A 13,134-nucleotide genomic window follows, 5' to 3' on the forward strand; every position below is an offset into this window, starting at 1 on the left:
TAACAAAGACAAACAATATTTAATCTATTCTCAATTTGACAACAGACGTCAAGAACAAAAGTTTGACAATAAATAGTATGCAATATGCATACGTGTGTGCGTTAAATACATGGTATGTCGTGTGTCTAATGTTTTCTTTATTGATTTAATGTATCTTTTACTCGTATGCATTATTTTAAAAAATATTAGCATTGTGCACTTCTTCTTTATATTCTCTATAAGTGTGGAAAATTTCATACTCCTCCGTCCGCGCAATTTTCGTAAAAAGGGATACAAAGTTTTTGCTTCACGTATTAATATATAGATAAATGTAAGCGCCACTCATAATTAACATACACACGTCAGCACCGGTAATTGAAGTAATTATCAGGAAATAAATTAATTAGCTCATAAATTAATTTGCATTGACGTTTCACGATCGGTAATTTCAACGTGTGAATCGTGAATACGCAACGATAGTCTCTAAGGTGCTGCCTATTTCTAACCCGAAGAAGTCATGCGATCAGCAACAAATGAGATTTCGTCTTTACGTCTTAACTGGGTGGCGGCATTCACTATGTGATATCTACGAACCCCAATAACAAATAAAAACAAGGTGGTCCGTGTGAGCTCTTTCACTTATGTACCTAGTATAATAAATATATATTTTGTTATAATATCATTGGATTCGTTATTTCTCTTGTGAAACTAAAACTTTTGTATGGAAGCAATTTTACGTAGAAATTAGGTCTCTAGCGTATTTCCGGGTATGGTGTAACTGGTCTTTGGTTATTGCTAAAAACGGGTCCATGTTTCTCTTTGATCTAAAAAATCAAACATCAACATTTCATTGAACGTGAATCCAAACAAAAATGGATTAATTAATTAACGTCGGTTACCGGGATTCATAATCAGAAAAAGCTCATCTTAAAACGAAGAGGTTGACATAGGGACTTTAATTAATTCATTTATTTTTACTTCTCAAAGAGTAAAGTTTACGTAGTACGTTAGTAAAGTTAGTACGATAAAATCCGGTTATCGTTCTCGTCGAGGCCGTCGCTTGCGATGAAGGGCTTGGCGAGTAAATTAACCCACAGACATAGCCCACTGAGTTTCTCGCCGGATCTTCTCAGTGGGTCGCGTTTCCGATCCGGTGGTAGATTCTACGAAGCACGGCTCTTGCTAGGGTTCGTGTTAGCAACAACGTCAGGTTTGAACCCCGTGAGCTCATCTACTCGCCCGGTGACGCTGATATTTGAAAACCATCAGCTTAGGTAGGAAAAAAAAACGATAATACGTTTTATTTTTCTCTTAATCACTCTAATTGTTTGTTTAACAAAGACTAAATTATTTTTACTTTTTAGTTTAGCTACAAAAGTGGGTTTTTTAATTTTTAAACTATTCTTTATTTTTGTTATGATGATAATATCATAGTTCACATATAGGGCTATCATACCCAAGAATGGCAGCTGAAGCCTTAGTAGGTACGTGGCACAAGACATTACCGTGTTTTCAGGGTTAATCCCAAAGATCCTAATTAGGATAATCGGACAATTTCATTAATTTATTATAATATCATCGGTCCTTGATAAGTGTGCCAAGTTTCCAATTAATCCGAGGTTTTGACCAGGGTAAAAATCTCGAATTCCGTTACACACATACCAAACTAATAAAAGCGAGTTGAAATAGGAAATATAGCTATTATTTTTCAGTTACCTCGACAACCGTACAATCAATAACCTATTATTAATTCGCGATAACTATAGTTACGTAAAAACTTTATACGTTTGCAACTAATTAGGTATATTCCCATTATAAAATCTCAATAATTTATTATCTGCATCGTGTTGCATCAGAGAGAGGTCGGCCTTGGTATGCCAATATGCAGTAATGTCATTTAAAAAGAGAATAATCTAAATCAAGGCCCATGTCTCGTAGAAAGTCGTCGAACGTGTGTATAATGTAATTACAAACACGAGTGAACAATGGTTTTTATACATGTTCTCGTATATACTCCTGAATCATTTATTCGTATGTCAGTTGAATAGCAATTGCAGTGTATGAAGCGATTTCTATTGCTTTTGGTTCGGAATTCTAGGCTGTTATATCTACGTGCCTTTAGAAATGTTTATTTAGCATGACAAATGCATCTTTTTGTAGTTTTACTTATTCGTTCCGGTTCGAATGGTTATGTGACCACCGATTGTGCACTACGACTTTGACTTTTAAGTGCTAAATAGCGCTGCTAAATTTGTTATTTATTAAATTATCCTTTAAGAATTTTCGGGGATACGGACGATTAATTATGAATTATAATTTTAATTCCAATATCATGATTTATGCAATTACTTTTTGGTATTTACATTTCTTTAAATTTATATTATTGTGGTCTGGCAAACAACTAAAAAATTTATCGTCCATTGGTTGTTTATAAATGTGGAATGATTTGAACTATTTCTGCGCAGGCTATTCAATGAAACTTGTTGACCTGATTACATCGAGAACCATTCCATATGAGTTGATGAGTTTGTTTATGGAATTGTTCACTCATTTTATAATCAACTGAAAATTATATTTTAGTATCTTGATGTATTACGGGTATATTAAATATCGATTTTTTTACCTTATATATTGTATTAGATCGACTGTTAAAAAGTCCTAAAAATATATTTTCTAACAAATTATATTTTTATTTGTTATCTAGAGATGTGTAAAAAAGATCATTACATAATTTCTAAATTGATCTGAACGAGTTTTTGTCATAGCGCGGTGTTGATTTTACTTATCGTCAAATTTGGTTAGTAAAAAATAGCGTATGATATCTTAAAGCGCTTAATTTAACCACGATTGAGGTTTGGTTGAATGAAATATATAAGTTAAAATAAGTTAAGGAATTTGATGAGATTGGCATAATTTGTGACAGTAAAATTATTACATATTTTTTGAAATTCAATTTCTTAATTAAGTATTTTTTAAGCAGATATCAATTGTTTTGCTTACAGATTGCTTGTCAATTACTCATTATTATGTACGTATTTCTTACGTACAAATTACCTAAGTAGCTGTTTATTACTAAAATTAAAACAACGTCCTAAAATTTGATTATTCAATAACATCGTTGTGTAAACAATAATAGCAATAGCATAATCGATATTATGTAAGGCCTAATTATGCTTTAGTATTTTTTTGCATTATACATAGTAGAATGTTACTGGCTTAGTTATGAATTTGTTATTTTTTGTAATATGCAATTGTATTTTACCTTTAGAATGAATGTTGGTAATTTTAATATTAGCCTGAATATGACTCTGTCCACCAAGATCTGAATATATTTTTTTATTTATGACATCTAAATATGCATCATGCAATAATGTGATCTCAGCGGTTTCAAACACAATCAATATAAAATTTATATAACGTATACATATTATAAATGTGCATAATATGTATTTTATTTCATTTTGCTTAATTGGCTCTATGCAAGCCTAGTTTTATCAACAAGGGAAATAAGTCTTTCTACCAAAACAAAACCAAACATTTGCTCATATTTTAATTAAAAAAAACATTGCAAGTAGCTTCCATTGACAGTACATATATACATACGCTGACTTAAATCTATGGTGGTCCTTTGAATTTCAACGTCAATCCCATTGCTGGTTAAGAAATAGTAACACATATTTTACCCAAAACTACACGGCGCCAACATTGTGAAAGTTGTTTTAATTTGGCCACGAAACAAGCTGTAAAAACGTAACCATAAATTTGATACATACATAATACATTTATGTGTGTTTGTCTCTCAATTTATAATTAACTAGCTGGTCATATTTTGTTCATTTTTTCGTTATTTGTTAGTTAGAATACTTGAATGGCTCAGACTTACTGAGTACATCGCGTTGTTATCGTAAGGTTTTTTGTGTATGTTTGAGTGAGCCCCTCAATACTTTGAATCTACAACTGTACCTAAAGTGGAACAGGGATCAGATTACAGATTTTTTAATATATTTTCAAAGTAAAATAACCTTTTCCGGGCCGAATAGTATTAATATATAATACAAATTAGAATCATTCAGTTTTTGTTTAGTACATAAACTTAATGAGTTCGCTTGCTTCGGAGCCACAAGCATATATATAAAAACGTCGTTGTCGAACAATACGTTTTTTACTATACATGCGTAACTTTGTTTTATTTTAATAATTTGATATTTTTAATTGCCAATTATGTGTTTTGTTCAAACGTTATGTCACAAGGCATATTCGGTTCGATTTCGTCTTTTTTTTTTGATAGTTACAAAAGTAAGAGTCTACTTTATAAAATATTCGATTACTCAGTATTAAGAATACGAAGGCGAATCATGCTACAGCTATTGAGGCATTTATAGTTTTATACATTTTCCATATATAATTATAGTGAATGCTGATAGTTATCTAGGCATACGAAGTTGAGGTCTCAATCAATCAGGATAAGGTTATCCCATCATTCATAAAGGAAACGCAAAATTATTTTGCAGTAGAACTAGTTTCTTTAATATGCTATTCAATTAAATATCAAGACTTAAATAGACGATCACTACAAATTCAGGAAGCGACGTCTTTATACATAAACGTGTTCTATAAAAATAGTTCTAGGCTTTCGTGTCTTATGTACGCTAAGTATTAGTAGGTACTTACTTTAGTATAACATGGAATGGCATGCGGTACTTGTATCATACAAATCCACTCGTAAATAAGAAGGAAAAGTATATACTTTTTTCTTAGTGATACGAGCTAGCAGAAACAGTCTGCATCCACAAAAACAATATATTCAAACCAACAAAAGTTTCTCGACAAAAATATCTGGCGCTTAAAAGAAAACGAAAATAAAATTAACATAATCCAATAGCACCTGTCTATTTTTATATGATGTATATGTATCTATTTTTGATAAATTTAAACAAATTATTCTTGCACGGAACCCATTAACGATGCTCCACTTTTGGCTTTTTATTTGGACACGGGCGCGTGGACGGCATTACGCAATTACGAAACAAGACATAAGTAGATCAGTTTCGTTCTGCCACTTAAAAAATTAAATAATACAGCTAAAAAGGCTCGAGTGAGTAAACGCTACTCGCTTAAAATGCCAATGCTGACAGAATTAAATATTAAGCTTTAAAAGGACAAGAATTTAAGAGGATTGCGCTCAAAATGTTGCGCTAAAATTTTGGAGCCTCTCTAGTAATAATTGGGTTTCTTACAAATAACCATGAATTTCTCAGTTAAAAACAACATTAGCATATGTTGAGCTATTAAGTTAACATTGAAACATACATATGATTTCAGATTACTATGAGAAGAGTCTCGACTTTTATACGAACGTTAAACTAACCTATTATATATTTTTTTTATTCTAATTAGTTAAACTATAATAGGGAAATTAGTTAAAAAAGTATTAAGTGAGCTAGTGCGGAGCGGTACAAAAGATATAGAAATTATGAAAGCGAAATGTTCAATGTTAAATTTTAATGAAAATAAACAAATAAACTTGTATTGCTATGTATGTGTTAAATGATGATAAACAATGTTATTTATATATTAAATATTAATTTGAATAATGTGGTAAATGTATATGTATCTTATATTAGTTGTGAATCAATTAACTTTCTATTACAAAATTTACAAAAAAAATTAAGTATTTGAATTAATATATAATTAATTAATTACAATAAGATAGGTACCTCATTTAAGTATACGAAAAACCTGAGGAATGCTGAATTGTTTTTTATTTAGTTGCGTAACATTGGCGAAAAGTGGGTGATTAGATACGAAATTCCAGTTGAAACATGACTTGTGTTCTTGATTGTGCTTTGTATTGTTTAGGGATCCGTGGCTGAGCCAGTAGTGATACGGATTAGCGGTATTTGGAACAGTTCGTTTCTCTTTTGGAGTCCGTATCTTTTTTAAATACGGCTCTTTATAGTTAATACAGGAAAGAGATTCTAACAATAAAGTAGTAGACAAATATGAAAATTCTCGGAATTAAATAAAAATAATAATGTTGATGTCCCCCCGTCGGACGGATTCCTTTTGTTCTATCGATTGAGGCACTACGAAGTCTGCCGGGTCAGCTAGTTAATTATATTTTTTGAGTGGCTGTCGGTTGATCATTTCGTATGCCAGTTTACCAATTACCAATTTACTCTTCGACTATTGGCAAATAGTTTCGTAATGACCTAAAAAAATATCTATATAATAATACGTGAGCAAAAACTTTGTATCCCTTTTTACGAAAATTGCGCGGACGGAGGAGTATAACATTTTCCACATTTATAGAGAATATAGAGAAGAAGTGCACAATACTTATATTTTTTTTAAAATTATGCATAAACGATACATTAAAGCAATAAAGAAAACATTACACACACTACATACCATGTATTTGACGCACACACGTATGCATACTATTTATTGTCAAACTTTTGTTCCTGCCGTCTGTTGTCAAATTGAGAATAGATTAAATTTTGTTTGTTTTTGTTAATATTTTTTATATTGTAGTCTTGGCGAAATTTGTGATTATAGAAGTATAAAATACAATCATATTAATGGTAGTCGAATTTCGACTACTGCGGGACCTCTAGTATTAATAAATAGCTTCATTTACATTATAGTCAAGAACGGTTTATGCTAGCTACGAGGCCAATTACGGTTCGTTATTTAACATAAACTTGCTTGTTTTTTTTCCTGTACAGTATATTGGCATTATAAATATCTAGAGATACGTAGGCTTTTTTAAATAATTTAATCCAATTAGCTATAAATAATAAACTATAAATACTATTTCAAAGTTCGATAACTAATTGTCTAAAGTGTTAGTGCTGGTACATAATGTGACCACATACTAGTGGTAGGACCTCTTGTGAGTCCGCGCCGGTAGGTACCACCACTCTGCCTATTTCTGCCGTGAAGCAATAATGCGTTTCGGTTTGAGGGCGGGGCAGCCGTTGTAACTATACTGAGACCTTAGAACTGATATCTCAAGGTGGGTGGCGCATTTACATCGTAGATGTCTATGGGCTCTAGTAATCCCTTAACACCAGGTGGGCTGTGAGCTCGTCCACTCATCTAAGCAATAAATAAAAAAGTACGGGTAGGTACCGCTGTTCTGCCTATTCTTGTCCCAACACAGCTATGCATTCCAGTTTGTATGGTGGGACAGAGGTTACATTATACAAATGAGACTGACGTCATGTCTGGAAGAGGATGACGCATTCGCGTTATGATGTACTGATGATGATTCGACTCGGAAACCCGTTAACACCAAATAGGCCGTGAATTCGTTAACTCACATATACAACCAATAAAAAAAAATCCTAGTTGCAGCTATGCTTAATTATCCTTGTACGAATAATGTTGTGAGAGAAGCAAATGAACGGAGTCATCTTTTATCAATTACTAAGCTCTTGCTGCTGAGAGTTCAAACAGATCAGTACTTGTATATAGTTTTTCAATAATTATTTTTATTGAAACGTAAATTTATATCCTCAGGTGGTATCATTCATGTCAGTCGTGGAACGGCAAAACTGGAGAATGGCAGATTTGGGTAAACGCTGAACGTGTTGGAAGAGGGTTCCACAATCGGGTGAGAAAAAAAATCTCTAGGGCTTTGAGATTGAATTGATATTCTAGAACATTCGAATTCTAAAAGTAGTTAGCTATTTCCGATTGGCTTCCAATTTCAATATCGTGTGATCGCTTAGATCATTTAATTTCTTTTTATTAAAGTATGTATCACTACATGCTATATTTGCAATGTATTACGAAAATAATCAATAGTAAACAATTAGTAAATTAATGTTTCAGTTGGTCGGTCATATTATCAAAGGAGGAGGAGTTGCTATTACTGGACAAGAACAAGCTTTGATTTATAACAAGGACAACGTCGAACAACTACAAAGTAAGATTTTGTAAAACTATATTCAGAATTCAGTTTTATCTCAAAAATATTATTAAGAAAATGTAAATACTACTACTAATACCGCTGAAAATATTTTTACTAACGTTACTTTTGTTTTCTAGGACAAGCAGGTTTCATTGGTGAAATAACAATGCTGCAACTTTATCATGTCGCTTTAACTGCTGGCAAGGCGCATAAAGATCACAAACATCATCACGTACACCACTTCAGACACGACGGAACTCCGTTCGAAACGGCCACAGAGGCAGCAAATGAACTTCCAGAGCCGCAAGCCACACCTCTTGGAAACGGGAACTTCCTTATCGGCAACCAACTGCAGCGAGCGCCTAATCTGAACCTCGCAGGCTCCCAGCAAATGGTACCAGTACACCTACCTAACGGTCTTCAATTGCAACAGGAATATGTAAACGGACAACTTGGCAATAGAATCGTATCGGAGCAGTTGTTGAATAGCGTTCAATTACCAGACATGAGAAGAACTCCAGTATCCCAACTCACTTTAGTACCGGTTACATCAAGTCAATCATACACACAGCCCCGACCACTTGGCCCTTCAAAAGGAACATCAGTTCTCTTGTCGGGTAGTCTACTAAATCCAGCGAATGTCCAATACATCGATGATACTCAACACAATGTTTACCGAAGGGAATCTAAAAGAGACAAACGAGACAACCCTGAAAAGGAACTGGCTGAAGAAGTTGTCACAGGCGAGTATTTTAGACGGTATTTAGTTTCAAAATGCCTAAAACTACATATTTCAGGTAAATAATTAATTCAATTACTTCAACAGCGAGAAAAGATAAGCGCGGCCTCGTTGCCCTTTCGGATGGCTCCATAGTAGATGAGGCTTTATTAAGCCCCACAATCCTTGATAAAGATGAAGAAGCTCTATTTCAAGAGTCGCTGCTACATGGTCTTGCCGGTGTTGTTGGCAATCTACCAGTACAGAATGTACAAAAAGAGACTGTGAGTACTTTTATGATAACGAAACTGCAAAATATGATAATTCTTAAATCGAAATCCAATACTTTATTCAGGCTTTTTTAAACTAAATAAATACTTATCACATTTTCTTGATTCAAATTTCAAATAGGAACGCGTTAGATCTTCACCGCAGTAATAGACCAGTCTTAGTCTTAGTCGCCTATAACGGCATCTAAGAGATTATTAAAAAGGATGAAATTTTCTTTATTTATTGCATTGATGGTTGGACAAGCTCACAGCCCACCTGGTGTTAAGTGGTTACCGTAGCCCATAGACATCTACCTCTTACTTACCTCTTAGTCGCCTATAACGGCATCTAAGAGATTATTAAAAAGGATGAAATTTTCTTTATTTATTGCATTGATGGTTGGACAAGCTCACAGCCCACCTGGTGTTAAGTGGTTACCGTAGCCCATAGACATCTATAACGTAAATGCTGTCACTCACCTTGAGATATGAGGTCTAAGGTGTCAGTATAGTTACAACGGCTGCCCCATCCTTCAAGCCGAAACGCATTACTACTTCACGGCAGAAATAGGCAGGGTGGTGGTAACTACCCTTGCGGACGCACAAAAGGTCCGACCACCAGTAGATTCTATTTTATTATAAATGCTATTATAGTCTGCCTCACGCCCAACTAATTATGGAAAAAACGGTTTGCACCAATAACTATACTGAAATGTGGCTATTTGTGTATCAAAACAAACACTCATCATACTTCATTGAACGCACCGTTGAAACCCATTTAATACGTAAACATGGATAAACCAAACTTTAACAACGTATAAGAGTTTTTAAGCTTTCCGGTGAAATTCAAATATTCCGACGCGAAAGCTTCCGCATGAATTCTTCTAAACGAAAATCATGAAAGGCGAAACTCGTATATAGTTCCAACTTTTAAAATTTTTATTCTCGTGCACTACGACGCGTCCGCCGAGTTTCGTGTTACCATTTTCAAAGGTACAACAAGTTGTATCGCACCGCAATGATCACTGACGTCGCCTTGTAAAAGGAATCTGCAATTTCGCTCACTTTAAGTGTACAATTCCGAAAATAACATTCAAGCTCGGAGGATGTCTGTTTTGCTGTACCTGTTTCGCGAATGTGACAGAAAATGCTTTTTCGTTCACAGAATTAGAAATTCATAAGCATTATGTACATCGCTTATTTGAAATACATTGTTTTGTTCTTGGATTTAAAATAAATTTTAATAAATTTGAATTAAAAGCAGTGTAAGAAATAATGATTTTATTGTAAAAAAGCGTGTGGAAGCACCACACTCTTTTTTACAATAAAATCATTAATATATATATATTATACAATAAATAACCCTTCTACTCATATCTGTTCATAAAATATTTATAACTACTGATACCATGCTGCCCACGCTTTTTTTACAATAAAATAATTTTTCTTACACTACTTTTAATTCAAATTTTTAAAATTTATTTTCTATTTTTTAGTTGAATTTTCTACAAAAGCATATTTTGTTAGTTTTTTAAACTATTATTTATTTTTCATTTTTTAGTAAAATTTAAATTTTTTAATTTTTTTTTTTAAATATTGAATTGTCACCGGTCCTTAATAAGTATACCAAATTTCGAGTTAATCCGACATTTTGAAGGGGCTCAAAATCATGTTCAAAGATTCCGTTACAAACATACATACGTCTGAAGCTAATAAAAGCGTATTAATAAATTTTATTTGCAGGTGGATGAAAGAGAACCAGCTGAAGCCGAAGTCAAAGCGGTGATGCAAGTGTGCAGCGGTTGTACACCCGAACCGTTCAAAAAGGCTCTAGTTTTATCATGGCGGACGACATCCAAAAAACTATACAGCGGCGCACATTACTATAAAGGTCTTCCCATCTGTCGAGCTTTCTAAGAACATTAAAATTGATTATTGTTAGATGAAAACTATTTGTTAGATGAGCTCAAAGATGAATAGTAATTTGATATAGCAAGTTAGTAAGAATAGACAACAATGAGTGTAGTTGTTTACCTTAGTCTCTTAATGAACGGTTGAATGATATCAAGTTATAAGGCGTCTCGATAAATCAGATATAAATTCAAGGCCGTTCTTTATTCAAAGTTTTCCAATACTTGTTTAATGCGGGACAATTTAATTTCCAACATCAAAATTTGCAACTTAATTTAAAACTGTCCTATATCACATTAAATTCAGACCTTAAATGCATAATATCCAATTGAATTCTGTAACTTGTAAAAAGTCAGAAGACACGAAACTTTCATTATACTCATGTTACTGTATGTTACTACTTAAATATTTAGCGTAAATACGATCAGTTCTATCGAGTTCGTTAAGGCAATAATTTATATTATCATTTTAAAATTTAGTTCGTCTTTCATTGGAAATAGCTTGCCATGATGAGTTGATTTATTTATTGTAGTCATAAGTTCGAGTCTTATAATTTACTTTTATACTAACGATATTTAGTTTAGGAGGTATGTGCCTTTTTAGAAATGTTTTATATTATTACCTAGGTCTAAATTAATCGATTTAAATATATTGTTTTGCACGTCTCTTAGTATTGAGAGCTAGATGCTTCATTTTTTTCTATTTTAGATTTAAGATTCCGCTTACCTATTTGTTACCATTTTATAAAATAAAGATTTCAAAATATCGCTTCGTTTCAATATTTCTTGTTGCTTCGTTTCCTATACGATTGTATATTATTTCATGTTAGTCAAAAACTTGTATTAAAGTTTTTTTTATTATTGCAAAAATACAAGAATCGCATCATAGTCATACCTGAAACTATGGCAATTAAATCATATTTAAATTCTTTCTTTTTTGGTGTTTTTCCAAATAATACAATAGAATGTAAATATATGAAACAATTGGAATATACTAGGTAATACAAAAATAAATTGAAAAAGATTTCACTGCTAAAGCGTTTGACCGTTGTATTTAATGTGCAAGTGAATGTGCAGTGAATAATGCAAATAGGTAAGCCCTGGAGCACCGCTTTGGTGATAGTACTGTTACGCATTTTTATTTAATCTGTACATATTAACAAATATAGGAGATGACGTAAAGTGATTTTTGAATTACGCAATATACTTTGGTTAAATTTTTGATGTATAAAATACAGCCACCACAGCTGTGTAGCATTATACTTTCTTTGGTTTTATTCTTGACAACATTGAAATTGTAACGAAGCATCCATGCCCACTAGTTTGATAGATGGGATAGGCGTTTCAAAATTGAGCTTTCGACTTCATGTCTCAAGATGGGCAAATATGTTGCAACATCAATCATCACTTTATGACCTATGCGAGGGTAGTGTTCGCTCATGCGGCCCGCATGCACATAAACTCTCTCCAGGTCATCGAATCCGTTTCAGCAGGATAGCCGTCGGAGCACTGTGATACGCGGAGAAAGTCGACCTTCACGATGACATAAATTTAGAACCTATACCTATCTTAATGAATCGTCAAAGCGCGTCTTCGACAAAGTGGAGTAATGCTAATCCCTCTTATTGTTGCCGCTGCTAATTACACATTGGACTGCCGTTGCTCGAAACTTGTCTTTTCGGATCCCTTTGGATCCACTCTCGGTGCTTTCAGGCTCTTCAAGCACCGCGCACCGTTCTGGTCGAACTCTTCAGATACAACAACGGTTCCAAGTACTACTCAAGTAATAGGCAAAATGCACTGAGTTTCTCACGGAACTTCTCAGCGGGTCCGATTCCATTTTGGTTGTAGATTTACTAAAGCACTCTTGCTAGGGCAAGTGTTAGCAATTCTCTCAGGTTGAGCCTGTGAGCTCACTTAACGGTTGATAGTCCTTTAGGCTACCAACAATTAGGTAAGAATAAAAGAAGAAATGGATACTAGTACTAGCATTAGGTGGCAACACGATAAGGCATTCTCTACTGGTTAACTATTGACTCGTAATCTGGAAATTTATAAGGTAATACGGATAACAGGTCTAAAAATTTGATAAGGACAAAATAGAAAATACTAATAATAATTTAAATGACCACCGTTATTTAGAAAGCATCTGTTGAATACAAAAATATTTTCTTATCTAGTGTAGAACAGTCCTAATACTATTTATTATGTTTAAATGTCAAATAGCCAATCGCGCGTAGCTGAAATAGCTTTTTAGTCTTCCAGGGAATAAGTAGGGGAAAAAAATCAAAATCACTGAAGGCCACTCGGAACTCATACCTATATAATATTTTTTTTTGG

General features: G+C 33.4%; 2 protein-coding genes across 24 annotated transcripts in view; one reads left to right on the forward strand and one right to left on the reverse strand.

Moving 5' to 3' along the window:
* Positions 1-11,558, forward strand: part of LOC114252735 (pentraxin-related protein b6) — a 57,502-nt gene extending 45,944 nt beyond the window's left edge. For both annotated transcript variants that reach the window (XM_028187348.2, XM_089731276.1), the window contains 5 exons: positions 7,504-7,597; positions 7,819-7,912; positions 8,035-8,640; positions 8,724-8,899; positions 10,628-11,558. In XM_028187348.2, coding sequence (XP_028043149.2) covers positions 7,504-7,597; positions 7,819-7,912; positions 8,035-8,640; positions 8,724-8,899; positions 10,628-10,801 — 1,144 coding nt within the window. In that variant the 3' untranslated portion in view covers positions 10,802-11,558. The remainder of the gene's footprint in view (positions 1-7,503; positions 7,598-7,818; positions 7,913-8,034; positions 8,641-8,723; positions 8,900-10,627) is intronic.
* Positions 1-13,134, reverse strand: part of LOC114252733 (coiled-coil domain-containing protein AGAP005037) — a 316,019-nt gene that overhangs the window by 86,994 nt on the left and 215,891 nt on the right. The gene's annotated exons all lie outside the window — the stretch shown is intronic.

The sequence above is a fragment of the Bombyx mandarina genome, chromosome 01, assembly GCF_030267445.1.
Source record: "Bombyx mandarina strain Sakado chromosome 01, ASM3026744v2".
NCBI lineage: Eukaryota > Metazoa > Arthropoda > Insecta > Lepidoptera > Bombycidae > Bombyx > Bombyx mandarina.